This window comes from Rosa rugosa, chromosome 2 (assembly GCF_958449725.1).
Source record: "Rosa rugosa chromosome 2, drRosRugo1.1, whole genome shotgun sequence".
Classification (NCBI taxonomy): Eukaryota; Viridiplantae; Streptophyta; class Magnoliopsida; order Rosales; family Rosaceae; genus Rosa; species Rosa rugosa.
Genome location: NC_084821.1, coordinates 56,645,175 through 56,670,145, shown reverse-complemented (window position 1 = coordinate 56,670,145; position 24,971 = coordinate 56,645,175). Strand labels below are relative to the sequence as shown.

At 39.0% G+C, this 24,971-nt stretch overlaps 2 protein-coding genes across 2 annotated transcripts; both read left to right on the top strand.

Annotated features, from left to right (window-relative positions):
• Positions 1 to 5,748: 5,748 nt before the first annotated feature.
• LOC133731101 (zeaxanthin epoxidase, chloroplastic-like) lies at positions 5,749 to 8,007 on the top strand. Its single transcript, XM_062158556.1, has 7 exons — positions 5,749 to 5,780; positions 5,979 to 6,094; positions 6,541 to 6,752; positions 7,023 to 7,111; positions 7,277 to 7,437; positions 7,550 to 7,653; positions 7,834 to 8,007. Exons 1-6 carry the CDS (start codon positions 5,749 to 5,751, stop codon positions 7,564 to 7,566), a joined length of 627 nt encoding a protein of 208 aa, XP_062014540.1. The 3' UTR covers positions 7,567 to 7,653; positions 7,834 to 8,007.
• A 3,541-nt stretch (positions 8,008 to 11,548) lies between these two features.
• Positions 11,549 to 14,759, top strand: LOC133728659 (G-type lectin S-receptor-like serine/threonine-protein kinase At1g67520). The gene is made up of 7 exons (XM_062156083.1): positions 11,549 to 12,774; positions 12,930 to 13,034; positions 13,145 to 13,344; positions 13,453 to 13,663; positions 13,771 to 14,008; positions 14,108 to 14,258; positions 14,356 to 14,759. The coding sequence occupies exons 1-7, from the start codon at positions 11,607 to 11,609 to the stop codon at positions 14,665 to 14,667; spliced, it is 2,385 nt and encodes a 794-aa protein (XP_062012067.1). The 5' UTR covers positions 11,549 to 11,606; the 3' UTR covers positions 14,668 to 14,759.
• Positions 14,760 to 24,971: the final 10,212 nt, after the last annotated feature.

Sequence of the window (24,971 nt, the reverse complement as noted above, 5' to 3'; positions counted from 1 at the left end):
ATGTGTCTAGTTTCTGAAGAATTTTAGGGTTTGCGATTCCAATTTTTCTAGAAAGAGTTACGGCAATTTAAGTGAAGGCAGTTCAGCTTGGACGGGAATCTGCAACATCTTTTACAAGTTCATGTCTAGAACCTAACTTCGCTGAATTACTGGGAACTGCTCAGATGAAATTAGGAGCTGTACCCTATATGCACGGAAAGCCCCATGTGTCTAGTTTCTGAGGAATTTTACGGTTTGCCATTCCGACTTTTCTCGGAGTTATGGCAATTTAAGTGAAGGCAGTTTAGCTTGGACGGGAATCTGCAACATCTTTTACAAGTTCATGTCTAGAACCTAACTTTGCTGAATTACTGGGAACTTCTCGGATGGAATTAGGAGTTGTACCCTGTATGCACGGAAAGCCCCATGTGTCTAGTTTCTGAGGAATTTTACGGTTTGCAATTCTGACTTTTCTAAAAGGAGTTACTGCAATTTAAGTGAAGGCAGCTCAGCTTGGACGGGAATCTGCAACATCTTTTACAAGTTCATGTCTAGAAGGCCCAGCACATATATTTGGAAATCTTCAATGTGCCACATCATCATTATTGAAGATCCAGGACTTTTAGACATTGGAAGTTAGCTAAATATATTATACATGTCATGACTACGGTTGACCGATTCGATCGGATTCGAAAATATGGTGAAATTAGCTAAATTTTTTACCACACTCATAATTTATTATAATAATCTCATCCAACGGTCGGTTTTTCTACAATCACCATAAAATATTACAATCTCTCCATCGAGCGGTTGGTTTCTCCGAATTCATTTTCCACTTCATGGTTGCTTTAGAATGAACCTCAACAATTTAAATGCAATGTATAAGTCATACAACTTTAGGAGGAAAATTGGTATAGGCCAATCTGTTTGTAATTAAAATTAATTTTTTTTATCTCATGTCCACGCACATCCATCGATGGAATATTTACAAACGTGATGTGAAAAAAATAAGCACGTTTCGCGGTCGTCATGTCATCGGTCAACTAAGAAGACATACAAGTGACGACGGTTGACCAATTCGATCAGATTCGAAAATATGGTGAAATTGGCTAAATTTTTTACCACACTCATAATTTATTGTAATAATCTTATCCAACGGTTGGTTTTTCCATTTTGTTTGAATTGATAGAGGTTGCCCTTTGGAGTGTATGATATATAAATATAGGTTTATAAGAATAACTACGTTTGACCTAGTTGATCGAATTCGAAACGAGAACCAAATTGGCTGGATTTTATACAACCACCATAAAACATTACAATCTCTCCATCGAGCGATTGGTTTCTCCAAATTCATTTTCCACTTCATGGTTGCTTTAGAATGAACCTAAACAATTTAAATGCAATGTATAAGTCATACAACTTTAGGAGGAAAATTGGTATAGGCCAATGTGTTTGTAATTAAAATTAATTTTTTTTATCTTATGTCCACGCACATCCATCGATGGAATATTTAGAAACGTGATGTGAAAAAATAAGCACGTTTCGCGGTTGTCACGCCATCAGTCAACAAAGAAAACATATAAGTGACTACAGTTGACCAATCCGACGGGTTCAAAACTATGGTGAAATTGATTAAATTTTTAACCACACGCACAATTTATTGTAATAATCACATCCAACGATCGGTTTTCCCATTTCTTTGAATTTATAGAGGTTGCTCTTTGGAGTGTATGGTATATAAATATAGATTTATAAAAAAATTATGTAAAATTATATATATGTTTTTAGAAAACTATCCGTCCGTTTTCTAATCCTACCGTTGGATCTGGAATGGATAGCAGCTGTGAGACACTGAGACTAACACCTAAATGACCTAATGACGGAATGACCTAAACCTAAAGTCCTAAAATTTATCACTTTCTCAAGCCTCAGCCAACCGCTCCTCTCGACGACTCAGAGTCTCAGACCTAAATCTCTATACCTCCATAGCTCCTCAGCTTCCTCTCGACCTAAACCTCCATACCTCCATCAACTCACTTTCTCAGCCACGACTCAGGGACAGTGAAAGAGAGCTTGGAGAAGGTCGAGAACGGGATCTGATCCAGCGTGTTCCATTCCGGCTGGATATCCACCAACGATTTGAACATGACGGCTTCATGGCGAGTTGGATCTGTTCATGTTGTAAAGCCGGTCACTGCGAGGTCCTCTCCTTCTCATTGTCCATCGCTATTTTTCTTTTCTTCCTCTTCCTCATCTCACGGGCTGCAGGAGGGGATAATCTGAGAGCAAAGATTTGATCGAGCAGGGACTGAAACGACTTCTGGTACTATTCTCTTATCTTTTTGATTAGTTCATTTTTAGTTTATGTTTTAAATGGAGCGATCTGACGAGTTTGAGTTTTATTTCTTTGTTTGTTCATGCTTCAAAACTCGAACATATATTTGCAATCGAGCAGGGACTGAAACGATGGCTGTTGAATCAAGCTGAAACGATGGCTTTTGAATCCAGGTTATGGCTTTTTTTTTTCAATTTTTTTTTTGAAGTTGGTGTTTTGATTCATTGGACTGGAGTTGAAAGAGTGATTATTTTTTATAGTTAATGAAATCCCTATGCTTTTCCCTCTTCTGGGTTGTCTCTGTTAATCAAAGCTGGAAATGAAGCTGATAGTGATTCTAGAAATGACTCTGGGGAACAGGTACAATGTTTTTGGTTCATCGCTTCTATTTTTTTATTTTCAGCGAGACATATTTACTGGTTATTTATTCTTTAAATGGTCTTTGAATGTGTAGGTGAGACATGCAAGTTGAATCCCATGAGCTTTCAACCAATCTCCCGCCTTAATCTTACTGGTAATGCTTTAATTGCTGCATTGTTGTCTTGGTCATTCAAGTCCCTAATTGTATATTTGATTTTAGTACAAGTTATAGCTTCTAATATAAAAAAGGATTGAGATACTGAGATCCATCAATTTGGATGATTTCAAGCATTTGATGCTTCTTTTATGAATATGTTGCCATAAAGTTGTTTGTGTTTGTCAGTTTGTGGTTGAAATTGATGATTTCCTGCTCAAGGCTTTGGATAGTGATGAGACAATTATATTATTTCATTTTTACCATGCACTGCTGCTATTAGCATCACCTTCATTTACGAAGTTTACGATTGGAAATTTGAAGTGCTAGAGTAGCAGCTGTACTGATTTGGATGTCTAACATTGCTGTAATCCCTAAATTTAATGCCGATGCTCAGATATTCTAGTGCTCAGATCTTTATTAACTGAACATGTTGCTCTGTATTATCAGATATGAGTCTAGACACACAAACTTGGGCTGAGTGATGGAAATGCATGGTTCACTGTTGTTCACAGTTCACATGAGCCTCAATGTTGCCAAGTCAAGTGCGAAGAAGAGGAACAACCTTAAAATGGAAGACAATATATATGCCTAAGTAGATATAGAAGTTGTATTATTAATCTGCTTTTGTTTTAAGTTGTAATTGGGAATGATTTTGGACTTTTGTTATAGTCCCCCATTCCCTACACTTTATATTTTTCGTTTTTTTATTTCAATAAATTCAATCGGGCGTGGGGATGAGCCTCCCAGTTCGGCTGGTTCCAAACCCCTTAAAACGAAAAAAAATAGCATCTTTAAACATGTCTTTGTAAATAAAGTCCGGCCCGGCCCGGCCCGAAAAAGCCCGCAAGGCCCGCCTTATATGGACGGGCTTGGATCTTATGATTTATAAAGAAGCCCGGCCCGGCACTATTTAAAACAGTAATTAGGCCTGGCCCGGCCCGCTCCAAGTCTGCTATGAATGGGCCGGGCCCAGCCGTTGACGAGGCCTAGTAAGTCTTATATAAGCAACATATTTCTATTGTGTCTTCAGTTTTGTTGCTAATAACAGGTTATTTTTCATTTGGTACAGTGGTTACATGTCTCCTGAGTATGCTATGCAGGGATTTTTTTTTCTGAAAAATCAGATGTCTTTAGTTTTGAAGTGTTGATGCTCGAAATCATCAGTGGTAGGAGAAACAACAGCTTCCACACTGCTCATCGTGCGCTCAATTTAGTAGGATATGTATGTCATGCAATTCTCAGTTATACTTGTATTGATTTTGTTCTTTATTTTCATGTGAAATGTAAATAAAATTATGCATCCTAAATGGATACAATCTTGTTTCAGGCATGGGAGTTATGGCAAGAAGGTGCAGGACTAGAATTGATGGACGCAACTCTTAAGTGATTCATGTGTACGTTGAAAATCAACTATTAAGATGCATCCATGTTGGTCTACTATGTGTCAAAGAGGATCCAGAACTTCGGCCAACCATGTTAGATGCCATATTTATGCTGACAATTGAAAGCTAGCCTTTACCTATACCAACAAGACCAACATCTTTTCCAGTAAGGAATTCGGCTGGAGTAAATATAAGAGGAAATGAATATGAAAAGATTCCAGAAAATGGCTTGTCCAACTCCCTTATTGTAGGACGGTGAAGACGCCTAATGTGTTGTGGAAGAAGGTGGCTAGCCAGCTAATTTCCCCTTGTTGAGTTAGATCAACTTGAGTTAGCTGAGGGATTCTTTGTGCTTTGTGTTCTCTACGTAAATAAGTGTCATACATGTATACAACAATATATCTCCTCTGTATTATACTTTTAACATTATGTAATAGGTAATTACGTGTATACCAAGGATTACTGTAATATATGTCTAATCTGGAGCAGTTAAAACAAAAAAGTTCAACCACTTTACGATGCTTTATGAAAGTTTCAATAATTTTAAAATGATTTATAAAAGTTAGTGTGAGACGGCTTTCATAAGCTAAAAATAGAGGGGTTCACTACAACAAATTCTGGCATTAGTGACCAAATTGTCAGTGACCACATTAATATTGGTCACAAATAGTATTGAATTAGTGACCATTATTACCAGCTGGTCACTAACACTTTTAATGACCAAAAGTTTTAGTACTAGTGACCATTTATGTTGGGTCACTGATTTTTCTAGACTTTATAACAAGTGATTTTGCTTTAGTGACCAACATTTTTCAGCTGATTGGAGGGAATTTCACTACTATAATTATGGGATACAAGGACACCAAAGAAGGACACAGCCGACGTGTTTAATGTTGTGTCTTGATTCCAAAAATAGCTCCCAAATTTCACTTCGCGCTCGAGCTCCTTCCCTCCCCAAATTTCACTTCCCTCCTCATCCAATTTTCAGATTCCCTCCTCCCCAATTTTCAGCTCCCCCTAAAAGGTAAAAGCGAAGCTTTATTGGACGCAGCAGCTCTCAGATTTCTTCTTCTCCCAAAAACCTCTCAGACCCCAGCACCACCGCGATGACCTGAAGAGGTTACTCCAAGGAGATCGACTCCCGAGTCCGCAGGTCAGATTCGCACTCCAAACCCTCTTCTATCCAACTACAAATGTTCCCAATTTGTTCAATTTTTAGTCTAGGGTTTCCATTCGGATTTTCAATTCAGCCGATTTTCTGCCCTAGCCGTTAATTTTGGTTGATGTAGTTTCTGGGTAGTGGGTTTCTGTGTGACTTGGGAAATTTTAGATGGTATGAGGAATTTGTTTGGGTCTGAATTACATGTTTCGGGTTTTGCAGTGCGAGAAAACTTGCGAGGAGTTAAGGAGTTTAGGAAAACTGAAGATGATTTGAAGTCGCTTCAAAGTGTTGGTCAGATTATAGGGGAAGTTCTGAGACCTCTTTTTTATGAACGCTGTAAGTAAAGTTTGGACCTGCTGGTTATCAATCCGTAATGGGAGATGAAAATCCTTTCACCATATTTCTGTACTTTTCAGTAATTGGAGTTCTATTTTCAGCTAGTTATTACTAGAGGAGGCTGTTTACTCGGGTTATACTTGTTATACTGGTTTACAGATTTTGTGCCTGCTTTATTCCATATTTTTCAAATATGACCTCCATTGCATTTTCATTATGTTAGGTTGTATCATACATGATAACTTAAATTAAACTTGTCTTCTATAGGTATCGAGTATTTCTGGGGCACAAACAATACTTCGTTTCTTCAGACGTAGGTGCAGGAAAGATGCAATGGTATGCATTTCACAAGGAACCAGCTGGTGGTGCTGATGCCCCCAATGGTACTTATGCTCAAGATGCCCTTAGACTTCTCTCGTAGATATATGCAATTAAGCACATAAACTCTCGTTAGCAAATGAATCTAGAATTTGTAAATGGGTATAAGAAACTACCCGAATGAAAAATATGCTAGGATATCAAGTGAAGTTCTCTCTAGTTAATGGCTGGTGGGGAGTAATATATATTTGTAGCCCACTTATCGTTCTTTCTCTGATCAGGGCCAAATTCATAATATGCACAATTTCATATAAGGATTTAATTGTAACAGTATAAACTATATGAGACCATATTTCAGATGTGCAGAATTATGAGATTAAATGATGCATTATCAGTTATCACGTTATACTCGACAGAGTATTGTTGGGACATCTTATTCCAGCTCTGTGTTTCTTTTTTGTGATATGGAAAGAAATATGTAATTGATTCGTTATTGTCCCTGGTTTGGCAGGTAAAAAGGAAAGGTTGCTTAAAATATTTGATGGGTGGTGTGATAATGTGGTAGATTTGCTACTTGCCACAGAGGAAGATGCAATTCTACGACGTGACATATATGACAGGACACCAACTTTATCCTGGGGAAAGGGTAATGTGACCTTGCTTGGAGATTCTGTCCATGCTATGCGGCCAAATTTGGGTCAAGGGGGATGCATGACCATTGAGGTATGCTTTACTGTGTATTTAATTTTTACACACTATTGTTCATCATCACTCAAATCAAGTTATGAAGGTTAATTCTTTGTTTTTCTTCTTGTTTCCTTATCGTCTGCAGACCTTATATATATATATATTTTTTTTTTTTCCTTCTGCACAGATTTTAGTCTGGCATGTACTCTTCGAGCTATACATTGTTGTTTTATTGATGATCGACCGGTTAATAATTACTTCAATACTAAAGTTCTCTTGACCCTATTATATATTACATCTCTACAGGATGGTTATCAACTTGCAGTGGAGCTTGAAAAAGCTCTGAAGAAAAGCAGTGAACTGGGAACTCCTCCTGACATTGCTGCTTCTTTAAGGTAAACCCCAGGATACTATAGGAACTTTAATTTAAGGGATGAGATCAATATGTGTATAATTATATATATAAGAAAGACAGTTGAAAACAAAGACTTGTTTGTTTGGAGGACTTAATTGACTTGAGGAAGTTCTGACTATTGATTCATTTTTTATTTCTTAAACAGCTATGAGACATCTAGAAAACTGCGGGTTGCCATTATTCATGGAATGGCTAGAATGGCTGCAATTATGGCTTCAACTTACAAGGCTTCTCTGCGTGTAGGACTTGGTCACTACTACAAAAACTGCATCACACAACACCCATCAGAATACCGGTCCATTATCGGTAAGAACCTTTGTTAATTGCAGTACAAAATACTTATTGGCATAGAGTCTACAATCTTGATAATGCAATGGAAGTGTCTCTAGATACTCATATTGGTTGAAAAACCTTGTAGTTTGTGACGAAGTTTAGGATACCACATCCAGGAAGAGTTGGTGGGAGAGTTTTTATTGACAAGGCAATGCCCTTGATGCTGAGTTGGGTCTTAGGTGGTAACAGGTAAGATATCGTCTTTGGTTGGTAGTAAGATATATTCTTCTGTTGCATGGTTCGTGTTATTTTGTCTGCTTTTGCACTTTTAGGGAAAATAATTGTATGATGTGCAGCATGAATGTTAGAAAACTAAGCTACATTAGGATGAAAGTTATAACTTGCTATATATGTTTTGTTATATTGCAGATTTGGTCTAAGCTTCAAAAAGTACGTACATCTTGCAAACTCTCATTGAAGGCACATTGAACTTCTAGAAAGACTTTAATGTATTTCTGTCTATTTTGAAATTGTTATCAAGGATGGATATTAACATCTCTATATTTTGGATTTGTGAATGTAGTATTTCAAGATGGAGATATTGATAACTGGTTTTAGAGTACATTTCACTTTGTGGTGTTGGACTATATATTGAATGCTACTTTTAGCAGGTTATTGCATGAAAAAATGCACATTGTCTCCATTTTGAAAATGCAGCAACACACTCAGTGATCAAGTTTGTTGGTTATTAACATCAAACATAGCAACCTAGAATAATTGCCAATTTAGTTACCAAATTATTAGTGACCTGATAATATGGTTACTAAAATTATTCAATTTAGTGACCATTGGTATCACAATTTAGTGATGAACATGTATGTCACTAATGTCATTATCATTTGTGACCAAATGATCATGGTCACTAAAGACATTTTGAATTAGTGACCAAAAATTGTGGTCATTGAAGACATTTCTAGTTAGTGACCAACTTACAATTGTTGGTCACTAAATAGAATCAGTGAGGGACCTATAGTGACCACCTAGTGACCACTCGAATTTGGTCACTAACCATATTTAGTGACCAAATTTGCTAGTTTTAATGACCAATGTAGTGGTCACTAATGTCCAGATTTGTTGTAGTGGTTGCAATGAAAGCTAAAAACAGAATAGCTTATTGTTTAAGCACCTCGGTCTTCAACTCGACTTTCTTGATCACAAGATCCATTGAAGTTGACTTCTTCACAATGCTTGCATCATGTGAGATTTTCTGCCATCTCCCTGGCCATTATTCCAAGGTTGATTTTTGTGTACCAAAGCCCTTGACGGCTTTCAAGTTGGTTGGGTTTGGGTGGTGATGCCATTGGGACCAGATGACCCCCTTTCACTTTCCCCTTTTTTGTTTTTTTTGTTTTTTTCTCCTTCTTTCTTTTGGCGGCTGTAATAATGAGATCTGATACCATTCCTTATTGTACCAACTATTTTAACTATGTGTCAAAAACCCCAAAACGTAATAACGTGCTTCCTTCTTCCTAAATTGTGAAGATTGCCAAAGACCAAAGACAATGATAGCCGCTTCTCACTACCAACAACCCGAAGTTCAAGTCTTGAAGAAGAGAAGAAGAGAAGAAGAGAAATCATAGGTTTGACCTCCGCCCAAGTTCTCTATTTGATTTCAAGTTGATTTTTTTTTTACCATCTTTCAGCTTTGGGTCAGTTGGGTTTTATGGTCTTTGGAAGAAAGGTGGGTGAAATGGGTTGAAGCCTGAAGGTGTTTCAAGAAAGTCCTCACTGAGAATGAAAGGTCATTTCTTTAATGCTCAAAATAGCTGTAAGTGGAAAAAAACTAGTCACTCCCCTCTCTATCAATCAAACAAAAATCTGAATAAATAAAGTAAAAAACTTAATTTCTGTGATGCTCTGTCCCGCTGGCTGCAGTTGACCATTGACTTTTTAGGGTGAGATTGATTTCGAGTGTTAAATTCTCTTTCAATTATTCCAGCAAAAAAAAGGGTCTCGAGAATATTTTGTTTTTTTTTGGCTGTACAGCGCAGCAAAAAAAAATAATTTCAACATAGATTTTATCATTTGGATTTTGGAGGAGTACTTTGTGGTTGGGGTGATTTAGCATTTATGGTTGGCGGTGTCGATTTGATTTGTTTGATGTTTATGTGGAGCTTGTGGAGTACTTGTGATGGTGCAACAAACACACTGAAACATGGTGGAAGTCTAGATTCTTCAAGCTTGTTAGTTTCTGCTAATGGGAAGTTCACTTTGAATTTTCGTGTTTAGAAGCATGATGCAAACTTGAGCTACTTAGTTATAAAGTCGTTGATATTTGGTTGCTGTTTCTATCTAGCTAATGTGGATGTGACAAATAAGTGCATTCATACTTGATGATTGTATTCTAGCCAAAACTAGGCAGCGATATATGACACCAAAACTTCCTTACTTACTAGTCCATGTGCAGTTTCTTATTGCTTAAGAAATTTCTTAACCCAATCCACAAGTCACTAATTCATTTTACAGAATAAGTTTAATTTATTTGAGAACTAGGCATTCTATATTTGCTTGTTTCCAATAATCATATAAGTAATGAAAAAGCAAAAATAAAAAAATTTGTCCTAATATTTGTATACTTAATAGTTTTTAGTGCTCCATTGTAAAAGTTCAGCAACCTTGCACGCTGAATAATAGTGAAGGGAATCAAGACAATTTGCTAGTTTGGTGACTTGGTCTACTGCACTACTAACCTATATGCATAGTACAGTTGTCTAGTTTACAAATATTGTACTATAAACGCATGAAGTGGAAAAATTGTAAAATTGAAAATATGTGTATCGTCCCATAGGAATTTAGGAAGGGACCCAAGCTTCGACGCATTTTCCACACAAGTGGATGAGCAGGTAGAGAAAATGGGAAAGCAGGTAGAGAAAATGGGAAGTTGATATCTTGTTTTAAGTGGAAAATGCGCATCACAAGTCCAACTTCTGTGTACATGCCAAGTGGAGACATCTTAGTTTTGAGACTAGTTCCGATCGAAATCCAGGGCCCTTCTAGCTATGTGGTGCTGCTAGTTGGTTTCCAAGACTCCTTACATCCCAAACTTGTATAGAGGGCAGGTACTTGTCATCTTCATGGTGTGACTGATCTATTTTGAAGATATCATGTCAACTACATGCAAGTCTATATCTACACAGTACTTTCTAAGTGGATTGCATACTCCAAGCAGATTGTAACAAGATTTCAGTCTCTGTCAACAAACATTCCTGCTTCTAGAAACTTTTTCCAAAACAATTACTACCTCTAAATGCATTTGTAATCATACACAGAGGTACAGGAACATCCTTAAATTGTTTGCTTTCACCTACTGAGTCAAAAGTCAGAAATTCTGGGCTCAGAAACTCTGGAGCTCTGTGTGATAATCAAATTTGACAAGGCCACCAACCCAATAATAAATAATAATAAAAGAGGGAACACTCGATATTTATATACTGGTTTGCCCTTTTTTTTTATTTTGCTTGACTATCTTTTCGCCACAGAATAGATGGCATCTCATTCTCACGTCGCGGTTAGAATTTCACATATAAAAATAGTAAAAAGTCTTGACAGGCATGCTTGTTATTAAGAACGTGATTTGAGTGTCAATATCAAAATTAGGCAGGCAGGTACTCGGCATCTGATGCCTGGTGTCTCACCATCTTGTTAGGCTTTTTCATTTGTTTTCTCATCAAAATACTTGTTTTCAACTCCTACATTACCCTCCTCTATATCAAAGCTACCCCATTCGCATTCTCTATCAAAGCTACCCCATTCGCATTCTCATTCTCTGTACCTCGAAATTTCAGTTGGAAAAAAGCTCATTTCTTGTCTGAGGCATTATGACGAACACCCTTCCAGGCAGTTTACTAGTGGTTTGAAGTTTGCTGTGATAACCATTAACAGTTACCTTTACATTCATGGGATTTGGATAAATAAAGTGAAACCATGAATAAATAAAGTAAAAAACTTAATTTCTGTGATGCTTTAGACCGCTGGCTGCTGTTGACCATTTACTGTTTTAGGGAGACAATATTGGTTTTGAGTGTTAAATTATTGCAGCACAAAAAACGGATCTGTACAGCGCAGCAAAAAAATTTCATCAGCTTTGATTTTGTCATTTGGATTTCGGAGGAGTACTTTGGGGTTGTGGTGATTAATCATTTATGGCTGGCGGTGTCGATTTGATTTCCTTGGTGTTTATGTGGAGCTTGTGGAGTGCTGCCTGTAATGGTGCAACAAACACACTGAAACCAGGTGAAAGTCTAAATTCTTCAAGCTTGTTAGTTTCTGCAAAGGGGAAGTTCACTATGAATTTTCGTGCTCATGAGCTTGATCCAAACCATAGCTACTTAGTTATAACGTGGAATGGGAGTCATAACTATGCGTGGGTTGCGAATAGAGAAGCATCCATTTTGTACCCTTCTGGAGCTCTTACATTGGACAGGAACAACACATTGAAGGTTACTCACAGAGATGGGGATGCCCTGGTGCTTTACTCTGCTGATTCGGAGACTATCAGTGGTGATGCTGCGGCTACTCTTATGGATGATGGGAATTTTGTGCTGCAAGAAATGAGCTCTGATGGATCGGCGAAGAGGGTTTTGTGGCAGAGTTTTGATTATCCTGGAGATGTGCTTCTGCCAGGTATGAAATTAGGGGTTAACCGTAGTAATGGCCACAATTGGTCACTGTCGTGCTGGTTTACTGAGAGAAGTGCGGTGCCAGGACCTTTCACTCTTGATTGGGACCCTGATGGACACGACTTGAAAATTAAGCGGCGTGGGGTGGTGTATTGGAGTAGTGGAGTGTTTCGAGATGGGAGTTTTGAAAATATTAAGGAGAAGAGGTATAATTTTAGCATTGTTTCAAAGAAGAATGAAGAGTATTTCAGTTACACTACTTTAGATGAAAATGCTGTATCAGAGTGGCTGCTAACCACAATAGGGCGACTGAAAGACTTTGATGAATCAATTGATATTGCAAAAGCAGATTCCTGTTATGGGTATAACACTGACGGTGGATGCCAGATTTGGGACCAGCCAAAGTGTCGGCGTTCTAGTGCTGTATTTGAGCAACAAAATGGTTACTTTAATCCAACAGGTGCTAGCGGCACTACTGCAACATCAACAAGTGATTCAAATACAAGTCTCAGTATTAGTGACTGTAAGGCTGCTTGTTGGGCAGATTGTAACTGTATTGGATTCCTCTTTCTGTTTCCTAATCAGACTGGATGTCGGTATTGGACTGGAAACTTGAAATTCATTGCAGACAGCATAAGTTATAATTCAAATGTTGTATATGTTTTAACAACAAAGTCAGTCGACAGCAGAGGTAAGTATACGCATCCTTAGCTTTTTTATAATGAGCATGTTTGTCAAAACTATATTGTACCAGGACTAATAAACACTACAAAGCTATCTCCCAGAAATGATGGCAAGTCTACTTAACCACAAAGCATAATGATGCATAATAGTTACTCTATGTAGATGCATCGCATAAGTGGATATGGATTGGTATTGCACTTGTCGCTGTTCTTCTGGCAATGGTGTTTTGTAGCATGTGCTACCTACTACGAAGAAGAAAACTTGCAGGTATATAGTTTCTTTAAACATTTGCTTTGTACACCTGTTATAAAGAACTTCACATTTTGACATTGCTTTTGCAAATTGAAATGATAAATTATCTGCATTAATCTTAATAGGTGAGAACCAAAGAAATGTCCAGGATATGCTGAACATGATAAATTCTAATATACCTACTAATGCTAGTGGACTTCAAAATGATCATGGAAAGGGGGGACATGATTTAAGGGTATTTAAGTATCCATCTATCATAGCCGCCACCTGCAACTTCTCTGATGAAAATAAGCTAGGAGAAGGCGGTTTTGGACCTGTTTATAAGGTAAGGCTTTGAATAATGCAAGTGAATCTTATATAGTACATTATTAGTTTTTTTCTTGTGCTCTACTGAGAATATATAAAATATAATTGGGTGACATGTATTATTCAGGGGAAATTGGTGACCGGACAAGAAGTGGCAGTGAAGAGGCTTTCAGAATGTTCAGGACAGGGAATATCGGAGTTTAAGAATGAGTTGATACTTATACATGAACTCCAGCATACAAACCTTGTTAAGCTCTTCGGATTTTGCATTCAAGATGAAGAGAGGATGTTGATATACGAGTACATGACAAACAAAAGCTTGGATTACTTTTTATTTGGTTGTTACTTTAATCTAACTACTTGCTTAATTCCATATATCTATTTGTTATAGAAATGTACATATCTATTTGTCATTAGATTTGATCTGATTGTACCGATTGTACAGATTCAACTAGATGCCAGCAGCTAGATTGGAACAAACGTTTCAACATAATTGGAGGAATTGCTCAAGGTTTGGTTTACTTGCACAATTATTCCAGAATGAGAGTAATTCATAGAGATTTAAAAGCAAGTAATGTTCTGCTTGATGAAAGGATGAATCCCAAAATTTCCGACTTTGGAATGGCAAGGATTTTCATGAATGATGAACAAGAAGCAAATACTATGAAGATTGTTGGGACCCGGTAAGCAAACATGCAGTTTTGATATTTTGCTTTTGGTTGTTAAGCATGCATTTGTGAATGTAGTTGCACTAACGAATTTTTCATCTCCATTTGGTGTAGTGGTTATATGTCTCCCGAGTATGTTATGGGGGGAAATTTTTCCATAAAATCGGATGTCTATAGTTTCGGAGTGTTAATGCTTGAAATCCTAAGTGGTAGGAGAAACAACAGCTTCTACAATGATGATCGCGCCTTCAACTTAGTTGGCTATGTATGTCAAAGTGTCAAAAAATCTTTGTTTTTCTTGTAGGGGTTGCCGGCTGGGTTCAGTGATTCTAAAATTCTAAATGAATGTGATATTGTTTCAGGCATGGGCGTTATGGAAAGAAGGTGCAGGACTAAGATTAATGGATCCGACACTTGGCGATTCATGTCATGAACATCAATTGTTGAGGTGCATCCATGTTGGTCTGCTCTGCGTGGAGGAAAATGCAGCTAGTCGACCCACGATGTTAGATGTGATACCTATGCTGACCAATGAAAGCATGTCTTTACCAGTTCCTACAAAACCAGCATTCTGTACAGAAAGAAATGTGATCACAGATGCTATAGATGGAAGCGGATCGGAAACGGTTTCATCTATAAATGCTATCTCCAATTCTGGTGTTGATGGGCGTTAAAGTTACACCCTTTCCCCTTCAGAATATAGGTGGTTATGAGATTCGAAGTTTGATTTTCTGTCAAAAACATAAGATGTTTCTATTTTCTTCTCTTTACAAAATGTAATCATATATGTTATGTATGTTATTGACTATATTTATGGCTGAATAATTTATAATTTATCATGTGTACTCCTGATATTGAGTTGATTATCGTCGTTTGGTTTCTAATTAATGGTCAATAATGGTAGTGTTATAACATAATCAGTGTGACATACTATATATGAAACTCTTTCAAAAATTATTCAAAAAAAATTAGTTTAACCGCTCGACAATAAGTTTTATGTTCTTGATTTTGATTCAATGACAAAAATGAGGTGTAACCGTTTTAAATTAACACCTCCAGAATTAAATATGATTACTCTAATGCGTTGTTATTATTGTCTCACTCCATGCACAAAGTAGTGTGCTGTTCAATTACATTTTTTACAAAACCAACATATATAGGTAATCGGGTTGGTAAGAGCCTCCAGTTGTGGAACCCCCACACTAGGGATCGAATCCCACCGACGTTGATTGGAGTTTAAATCTCAATCTATTCTTGGTGGCTAGAGGAGATGAACCATTTTGACATGATCCCTTGGTCCGGATTAGTCTCTGAGCCTAGAAAGGCTTTGAGGATACTGTGTGATTGCGATAAATAAAAAAATAAAAAAAAGACAAAATTACTGCTTACTGTTGTAAATGATAATGACTATTCATGCAGTAGGTATTGGTTAATGTATGCGATTGACAGACTCGTAATGTATGCGATTGACATACTTGTAATGTGCGATTGACAGACTCGTAATGTATGCGATTGACATACTTGTAATGTGCGATTTATTAGTATAGCTATTATGTATTGCCTTTTGTATACATGATGTAACCCTATAAAAACCTCATGGTGAGATGAATACAATACAATATAATTTTTCCAATTCTCTACAACACGTTATCAGCACGAGCCCGGCCTAACCACAAGAAAAAAACCAAACCAGAAAATTCTTCAAAACCTGCCACTGGCACCTTCGAGCCTCACTGCCGCAGCTCCTAGCCCACGCTAGCCTCACCTGCACACGTGCCCTTGAAGCACCTACGCGCCCTTGCGCACGCATCCTTGCTGCCCCTGCAGCACCAACGCACACCTACTGCATCCTTCTCCTTTCCTGTGCACGTCAGTCTGCTTGCAGGCTCCGAAACATATAGTTAGGAACCTCAGATCAAAATCCTTTCTTCATCAGAGTTGTTCGTCTCTGTCTCTTCCATCTGACCTCCAAATTTCAGCTTTATCGGAGTTATTTTGAGACCGGCACAACAATCAAAGTGAAAGTTGTTCAGAAGAGAATCTGCTCCGAATTTCAACACGTAAGTTTTGTAATTAAGGTTGCTGCTTTCTTGTATTTTAAATTCCTTTTATTTTTTGCACAATTTTGGAATATATGAACAGGATTTTGAGTATTTAATAAAGCGGAATTATGGGGATTCACGCGTAACGAACTAAGAGTGTTCATAATGCTCAGACTAAGAGCGTCCGTAAGCATCAAATTGTGACCATATTAAAACATTATTGTTTGGTCTAATCCAAAAGAGATTCTTGGAAATTGTTTTCTTGGTAGCATAGCTCGGAAATCTTATTATTTTAGTTTTCGTGGAAGTTTAGCTCCGAAACTAATATATCTTCTCTTCTTATTTTCAGGATGTCGAATGAACCTAGACTCGACTTTCCTATGCTTGACTCAACAAGCTCGGATTACCACAGTTGGGTAACCGATGTTTAGAATCACCTCACTTCAAAGGGAATATTACCCATAATCCAGGCACTTAACCGGATCGTGTGTTCGTGCGAACACCTACAAAGCATGCTCAAGCAGTTATCTTGATGCGACGCCATATGGACAAGGCACTCAGATTGGAGTATATGTCAATCAAGGATGCAAGAGAGCTATGGGTAGCGCTAGAAGAGCGTTTTGGCAATGTCCAAGATTCCCTCCTCCCTGACTTGAAGGTTCAATGGAACAATCTGCGCTTTGCTGATTTCAACTCTGTTGCTGAATATAATTCAGAAGCTCTTCGCCTACAGTCCATGTTGAGGTTTTGTGGACAACCTGTCACAGAGCAGGAGCTAATTGAGAAAACTCTCTCCACCTTCCCCATTTCAGCCATTGTGGTATCAAAGCAATACCGCACTGAAGTCAATGCTGGACGGATCACGAGGTTTCATAAGCTTATCAATCTCATATCTGTAGCTGAGAAACATGATAACATACTCGTGAGGAATTATAATTCAAGGCCCATTGGAACTAAGAGCGTTCATGAGGCAAATTATAATGCACCCAAAAGAGGGCGCAAGGAGCGGAACCCTAAGAATAAGGGATATGAGGGACGTATGGGTCCATATAACCGCCCTAACCAGGAAGGAAACCGCAAGTTTGGTGCGGATACACGTGGTGGCAATGACACACGTGGGAGAGGGGGTCGTGGCAACCCTGGCCGTGGTGGTGGCGCCATGGCCCGTGGTGGTGGCCCCATGGGTCATGGTGGTGGCACCAACCCTTCTAGGGAACGCCCACAACGTGCACCTCAATTAAAGGGAGGCAACCACAATGATGTGTGTCATCGATGTGGACCAAGTGAGAATTGGTTCAAGCAATGCAAGGCAAGCGAGCAACTAGCTGCAAGATACAGGGTAAGGGTCATCATGGGCCGGGTTAGGGCCGGCCCTACCCTAAATTTTAGGGCTTAGGGTCGGGCCGGGCCGGGCCGGGCCTAGTCAAAGTCAACAAAATTTAGGGCCGGGTAGGGTCGGGCCGGGTAGGGTCGGGCCGGGGCTTAAATATGCTAACCCTTACCCACCCGAAAAGCCCGATCCGCTAGGGCCGGGTGGGGCCGACCTTCCGAATAGGGCTGAAATGGGCCAAAAAGGGCCTTATTTTGTTTAACAAAAAAAATATATATATATATATATATTATTTTTTTTCCTCAAAATGTGGCTAAATGATTATATAGGTAATACAAAACTTATTGTTTTTTGTTAATCATATTTAATACAAGACACACACACACACACACACACATATATATATATAGAAATTAACTTATAACATGTATTAATTTAGTTAAGGTAATTATATTCAATTAACTATTTCTCTAAATCTCTCAATATTAATTGTTGTGTAACAAAGAAAATAAAAATTAAAGAAAACAAAGCCTATGTAATAGAAAATAATAAAAATAATATATAAATTTTAGGGTTGGGCCGGGTAGGGCTTTTAGGGCCGGGCCGGGCTTGGCCCTTACGGGCTCAATTGGGCCGGGCCGTAGGGTAGGGCCGGGTTTCATTTGCATGACCCTTACCCTACCCTATTTGAGAAAGGGTAGGGCCGGCCCGCCCTAATGCAAGGGTCGGGTCGGGCTTCGGCCCTACGGGTAGGGCGGGTTTAGGGCCGAAGGGCTAAATGATGAGGCCTAATACATGGCATACAGGGACCTGAGGGAGAAAGAAGTGTACCTTGCAGAAGCAGAAGAAAATGGTGGAGACGTCCATCTCACCATAGAGGACTTCAAAGCTGACGATGAAGTGCACAAGGATGTCACAGACTTTGATTAGATTAGTCCTCTTATTTTCCAAGAATTTTTGTAATGGCAATATGTCTTAGTCAATAAATGACAATTGTATTAAACCCTTTCTTATGTGGTGCACCCAATGAAATATGATGTCTAGGAAAGTCATTGAGATTAATGGTACTTAAGAAAGCCTCGCTCCAACAACATCTCTCTCTACTTTCCTGGTCATATTTGATTGGAGTTACCAAACGGATAGAATGACTACAATGTGTCTTAGTTTGATTTTATTTTGGATTAGACTTTTTGGGACCTTTGATGTAATCATTGGCTATCTTTATTAATAAAGTATCGTATTATTATTCGATGTCATGGACATGTTTTAATTCCGAACTTTATTATTTTTCAGTATGATTCCTGGAGAGTTGGAATGCCTTGTTGATAGTGGCGCCACACATACTATATTGCGACATAGACAACTATTTCTATGGATGACGCCTAGTCGATCTTCTGTGACTACGATGGCTGGACCATCACAATTGATTCATGGTCGAGGACCAGCTCAATTTATGTTGCCAAATGGCATAAGTATAAATGTCACTGAAGCTCTATATGCTCATAGGGCTAGAAGGACCCTATTGAGTTTTAAAGATATCAGAGCCAATGGTTTTCATGTGGAAACACATTGTGAGAATGGACAAGAGTTTCTTTGCATCACCTCTAATGACTACGGACATAAACGAGTATTAGAGAAACTTATGTGTCGCTCTAGTGGGTTGTATGCAACCACTATTCGAATTATTGAATCCAACCATATCATGAGAGATAATTTATGGGATTCTTACACATATAGGCTTTGGCATGACCGTTTGGGACACCCAAGTCGTGATATAATGATCCGTATATTAAAGACTTCACACGGACATCCATTCTTCAAAACAAAAAGAAGTCAGAACCGAAATTCGGTCCAAGGAAGGGCTAGCGTCGCCTACCCCCTGCAGCCCAAAAGTGGTATTGAAGCCACCAATACCTCCTTGATTCCTTTTTCTACTTCTAAAGTCAATTGTGACTTCGTGGCTCAACCGGATACTTCCCTGGTTTCTTCTAAAGCCCTTCTTTCGTTTTGCAAAGCCTACTCTTTAGCAAAATTAGGATCGAGACCATCCTATGCAAAGGACACTAAGGAAAATATTTCATTCTTACAAAGAATCCAAGGTGATATTTGTGGGCCTATTCAACCAACTTGCGGACCATTTAGATATTTTATGGTGTTGGTTGATGCATCGACACGATAGTCACATGTCATGCTATTGTCCACAAGAAATGTTGCATTTGCTAAACTCTTAGCACAAATCATTAAATTAAGGGCTCACCACCCTGATCATCCCATTAAGTCAATTCGTCTTGACAATGCTGGAGAGTTTACATCAAAAACATTTGATGACTATTGCATGTCCATTGGGATTGAGGTTGAACACCCTGTTCCTCATGTTCACACCCAAAATGGTCTCGCAGAAGCTGCCATTAAACGACTTCAAATGGTCGCTAGAGCATTGGTTATGAGCACCAATCTCCCTGTTTCTGCTTGGGGCTATGCAATATTGCATGCAGCTGTGCTCATTCGTTTGAGGCCTACTGCCACTCAACCCTTTTCTGCGTCCCAGATGGTTACTGGATATGAGCCTGATGTCTCACACTTACGCATATTTGGGTGTGCAGTTTATGTGCCAATTGTACTGCCACAGCGCACCAAAATGGGTCCTCAAAGACAATTAGGCATTTATGTTGGATATGACTCTCCAACCATTATCCGCTACTTAGAACCCTTGACAGGCGATCTATTTACAGCTAGATTTGCGGATTGTCACTTTGATGAGATAGTCTTCCCGTCGTTAGGGGGAGATAGGAACAATAATGTTCAACAGGAACGACATGAATTGTCGTGGTTTGTCCCCACTTTGTCTCATCTTGATCCCCGAACCTCACAGTCCGAAATTGAAGTGCGGAGAATTCTCGATCTTCAGAACGTAGCAGACTCTATGCCTGATGCATTTTCTGATATCTCTAAAGTGACAAGATCACATATACCTGCTGCAAACGTGCCTACAAGGATTGATGTCCCTAAAAATCATGGACATGGCGCCACCCCTAGGGGTATTGGGCATGGCGCCGCCACCACTAATAGTTATGGTAATGTGGCTCAGGCTGGGCTCCCAGCAAGGAAACGTGGGAGGCCCAAAGGTTCGATGGATTCTCGCCCGCGAAAGAAAGCGAGTTTGGCACAAAAAGATCCATTAATCATCAACATAAATAGCCAGTCTCATGAAGATATTCCGGATTATGGTTATGTCCAAGAGACATCATTGGGGGACGCTCCAATATTAGAACCAATTCCAGGGAATAGGGAGATCTCCATGAATTACACTAGTGTACATAAGACGTTGAATCGAGATTCTATTATCCTTGATGATGTGTTCGCATATTCTATTGCTCAAGGAATTATAGAACACGATGATATCAAACCTCGCTCCGTTGAAGAATTTCAACGAAGAGCAGACTGGCTTAAATGGAAAGATGCGATCCAGGTTGAATTGGATTCACTAACAAAGAGACAGGTATTTGGGCCTATAACGCTGACACCCCCAAGTATAAAGCCTGTTGGCCATAAATGGGTCTTTGTTAGAAAGCGTAATGAGAAAAATGAAGTTGTTAGATACAAAGCCCGCCTTGTGGATGTGGTTACAGCATAACTCTATGGGGATCTAGATTCAGAGATATATATGAAGGTTCCAGATGGACTTCAATTACCCAAGTCAAGTGGATCTAAACCATGGAGTGCGTTTTCAATAAGATTGAGACGCTCACTATATGGATTGAAACAATCCGGACGGATGTGGTATAACCGTCTAAGTGACTACTTGATTCGGAAGGGATATGAGAACAATGAAGTATGCCCATGCGTGTTTATAAAAAGGACAAGTTCCGGATTTGCAATTGTAGCAGTTTATGTTGATGACATGAACCTAATTGGAACTCTAGATGAGTTAAAGGAAACTGCTAAGTACTTGAAATCCGAATTTGAGATAAAAGATCTTGGGAAAACACGGCTTTGTCTCGGACTAGAACTCAAGCACCGTAGCGATGGGATTATAATCCATCAGTCAGCATATACTCAAAAATTACTAAGGCGTTTTAATGAAGATAAAGCAAAGCCTGTGAGTACTCCCATGATCGGTCGTAGTCTTGAGCCTGAAAAAGATCCGTTTCGTCTAAGGGATGAGGACGAAGACTTATTAGTGGCTGAAGTGCCCTATCTAAGTGCAATAGGCGCATTATTGTACTTAGCTCAATGCACAAGACCGGAAATCTCATTCGCAGTAAACTTGTTAGCTCGACACAGTTCTGCGCCAACACACCGCCATTGGATTAGCATAAAGACAATCTTTCGATACTTGAGAGGTACGATTGATATGGGCTTGTTCTATTCCTACAGAGAGAAAAGAAATAACGGAAGTGTGGGATCGGACTCCACAAGGCAAACGCCACCTTCCGTGCTCCTCCTCCCCTCCATCAAAATGACAACGATGTCTTGATGGGTTTTGCTGATGCAGGGTATCTCTCTGACCCTCACAAAGGTCGCTCCCAAATGGGTTATGTCTTTACCATGGGAAGCACTGTGATATCTTGGAGGTCTACAAAGCAGACCCTTGTTGCTACTTCCTCAAATCATGCAGAGATTATCGCTCTACATGAAGCCGTGCGAGAATGCATATGGCTAAGGTCTGTAGTTAGACACATTCGAGGAACTTGTGGTTTGAAGTCTACCACAGATGAACCTACATGCATTTATGAAGATAATGCAGGTTGTATTGAGCAAATGAAGTTAGGTTTCATCAAGGGCGGCAACATCAAGCATATATCGCCTAAGTTCTTTTACAATCAGCAACAACAAACACTTCTAAATATTGAAGTGAATCAAATCCGTTCAGAGGATAATGTAGCGGACTTGTTTACCAAGTCGTTACCTAAATCCACCTTCGAGAAACATGTGAAGAGCATCGGATTAAGAAAGTTATCTGAACTCCCATAATTGTAGAAATCAGGGGGAGACCTTGACATCAGGGGGATGTATGATGTCTACATGTTCGATCTCGAAGAGTGAAGGACGTGTTGTGCTCTTTTTGCCCTTCGACCAGGGTTATTTTTGTCCCACAGGGTTTTTGTTACCTGGCAAGGTTTTTAGTGAGGCAACGATCAAAACGTCATCACCGAGTTTAAGCGGCACAAGGGGGAGTGTTGAAGGATATCGACTACTCCACATTCACGCCCGTTGTGCTCTTTTTCTCCTTCGACCAAGGTTGTTTTTTCCCACAGGATTTTTATTACTTGGCAAGGTTTTTGACGAGGCAACTTAGAAGCGCATAGCAGAGGCAACACTATTGACATGGAATATCCAAGGGGGAGTGTTGTAAATGATAATGACTATTCATGCAATAGGTATTGCTTAATGTATGTGATTGACAGACTCGTAATGTATGCGATTGATTAGTATAGCTATTATGTATTGCCTTTTGTACACATGATGTAACCCTATATAAACCTCATGGTGAGATGAATACAATACAATACAATTTTTCCAATTCTCTACAACACTTACTCCCTATACTTATAGGGTTTCGTCGTTTCAGTCCCTGACGTTCGAATTTCACGTAAAAACTCCTCGAACTCTCAATTTCCTCCCAATTAGTCCCTGTCGTCAACCTCCGTCCAAATTATCCGTTAAATTGCTGACGTGTCATTGTTTTCACGAGAAAATGTCTATTATACCCTCACCTGCTTTTTTTTTTTATATTTTCTTTTCTATCTATTTTTTTTTCTTCTTTTCTCGTTTTCTCTATCTCCAGATCATCACGCTTCTTCCTTAGCATTCTTTCTGATTCCTCTCTCGACTAGGGTAGAGATCGCTGCCATAGGATGGAGGCTTATAAGCGAGGCGCTGGGTTCCGACGATTGGGATTGGTGGTTCCGATTACGGCCTTGCTCGTAATCTCCTATTCTCATCAATCAGATCATTCTGATCTGATCTGGTATGTGTTTCGAATACAGTGGTGTGGAGGTGATGAGGCGGCAAGTGGTCGGCCAATTGATTCAAAGGGCAACGAGGAGGCTAGGGGTTTCGATGTGTCGGCGCTGATCCGTGATCTGATAATGGAGGGACGCAAGGTATGATGCCATGAGGCGGCGCGGCAAGGCAGGGTATTAGGCAAAGTCTGGGCGCTGCGTCTTTGCCTTTCCCCTCCAGACCGGCCATGAGTTAATGACTTCCGGTGAAGCTCATCTTTCAGATTACTGGCCGTCACCATTACCGCCTTAGCCGTCATCTTCTTCTTCTTCTTCTTCTCCCTCACTGTCATCTTCACTTCCCCAACCAGAGACTCATCTGATCTCGACAGCTTGGTAAGTCTTTCTTCTTCTTTTTCAAGTTGCATTTCTTGATCTAAATCATTGCTGGTTCCCAAAGTTTGATTCTTTTGTGGTTGATTTGGGGATTTAAGGTTTCAATTCGAGTTCTTTTGGATTGGGATCTTCGAGTGCTTCGGTAAAAATACCAACAACAGTCCGATTTTATGATTATCTAACCTTGTCGCTGATTTGGGTTTATGATGGTAAATGGTATTGATGTTCAAATTTGTGATTGAATTCGGCTTTTGAATTTGTGATTAAATGGTAGCCTCTTGCAATTGCTTTGTATCTAGTTTATGTTGTTGCCGAGAAGCCAGGTTTGGAGTTTGTTGACTAATTGCTTGTTTGGTTTGTCAATTTTGAGTTTTAGTTTGTTTGTTGCTTGTTTGGGTTGAATGAAATCTTTAGCCTGACATTGAATTCAAATGGGTTGAATTCAAATCTTTACCCTGAAGTTGGCGTTGTCGAAGGTCTGGAAATGGAGAGAGAGCTGGGTTTGTTTTTAGAAGAAGAATATGAAGATAAAAAGAGGAGAGAGATGGAAGAAAAATAGAACAAGAAAAAAAAATATATATATATATAAATATTAAAAAAATAGTAGTTGAGGGTATAATAGACATTTTTGTGTGAAAAGAATGTCACGTCAGCAATTTAACGGTTAATTTGGACGAAGGTTGACGACAGGGACTAATTGGGAGGAAATTGAGAGTTCGAGAAGTTTTTTGGTGAAATTCGAATGTCAGGGACTGAAACGATGAAACCCTATAAGTATAGAGAGTAAGCAGTATTTAATTCAAAAAAAAAAAATTACGTCTCCCAAAAAGAGCATTTACTAAGTCGAGAGACGTGATTCCACAGATGAAGCAACGTCGTTTAGATGGTAATTGGGCCATCAGACTATCTCTTACACCCAGGCCCAAATATAAAAATAAGCCCAATTGGAATCCAGCCATGTAATCACTAACGAACTGAAAACGCAACGCCGCAAAGAAATTTCAGAGGCTTTGAGAGAGCTATAGACGGAGTCGTCAAATAGAACAAACCAAACGAGCTCCTCCCAAAAAAAAAAAAAAAAGAACAGGCACTAAGCTAAGATCATCTCTACAAAATTTCAGCCAAATTGATGGTCGTTAAGGCATTGATAACTACTTTAAAGCTAGTACGGTTCAGGTTTGACAGATTCAGTTCGTCCATTGGTTTGTGCTTTGTGAGAAGTCAGAACCAATAATTTTATTATTATTATTATTTTTTTTTTTTAT

What these genes read in the sequence shown, in the direction of transcription:
- LOC133731101 (XM_062158556.1), top strand. Translation starts at nt 5,749, where the DNA reads ATGGGAGATGAAAATCCTTTCACCATATTTCT. An exon ending in AATCCTTTCACCATATTTCT is followed by an intron (nt 5,781 to 5,978) that starts GTACTTTTCAGT and finishes TGTCTTCTATAG; the next exon opens with GTATCGAGTATTTCTGGGGC. An exon ending in GGGGATGCATGACCATTGAG is followed by an intron (nt 6,753 to 7,022) that starts GTATGCTTTACT and finishes ACATCTCTACAG; the next exon opens with GATGGTTATCAACTTGCAGT.
- LOC133728659 (XM_062156083.1), top strand. Translation starts at nt 11,607, where the DNA reads ATGGCTGGCGGTGTCGATTTGATTTCCTTGGTGTTTATGTGGAGCTTG. An exon ending in AAAGTCAGTCGACAGCAGAG is followed by an intron (nt 12,775 to 12,929) that starts GTAAGTATACGC and finishes TACTCTATGTAG; the next exon opens with ATGCATCGCATAAGTGGATA. An exon ending in GTTTTGGACCTGTTTATAAG is followed by an intron (nt 13,345 to 13,452) that starts GTAAGGCTTTGA and finishes TGTATTATTCAG; the next exon opens with GGGAAATTGGTGACCGGACA.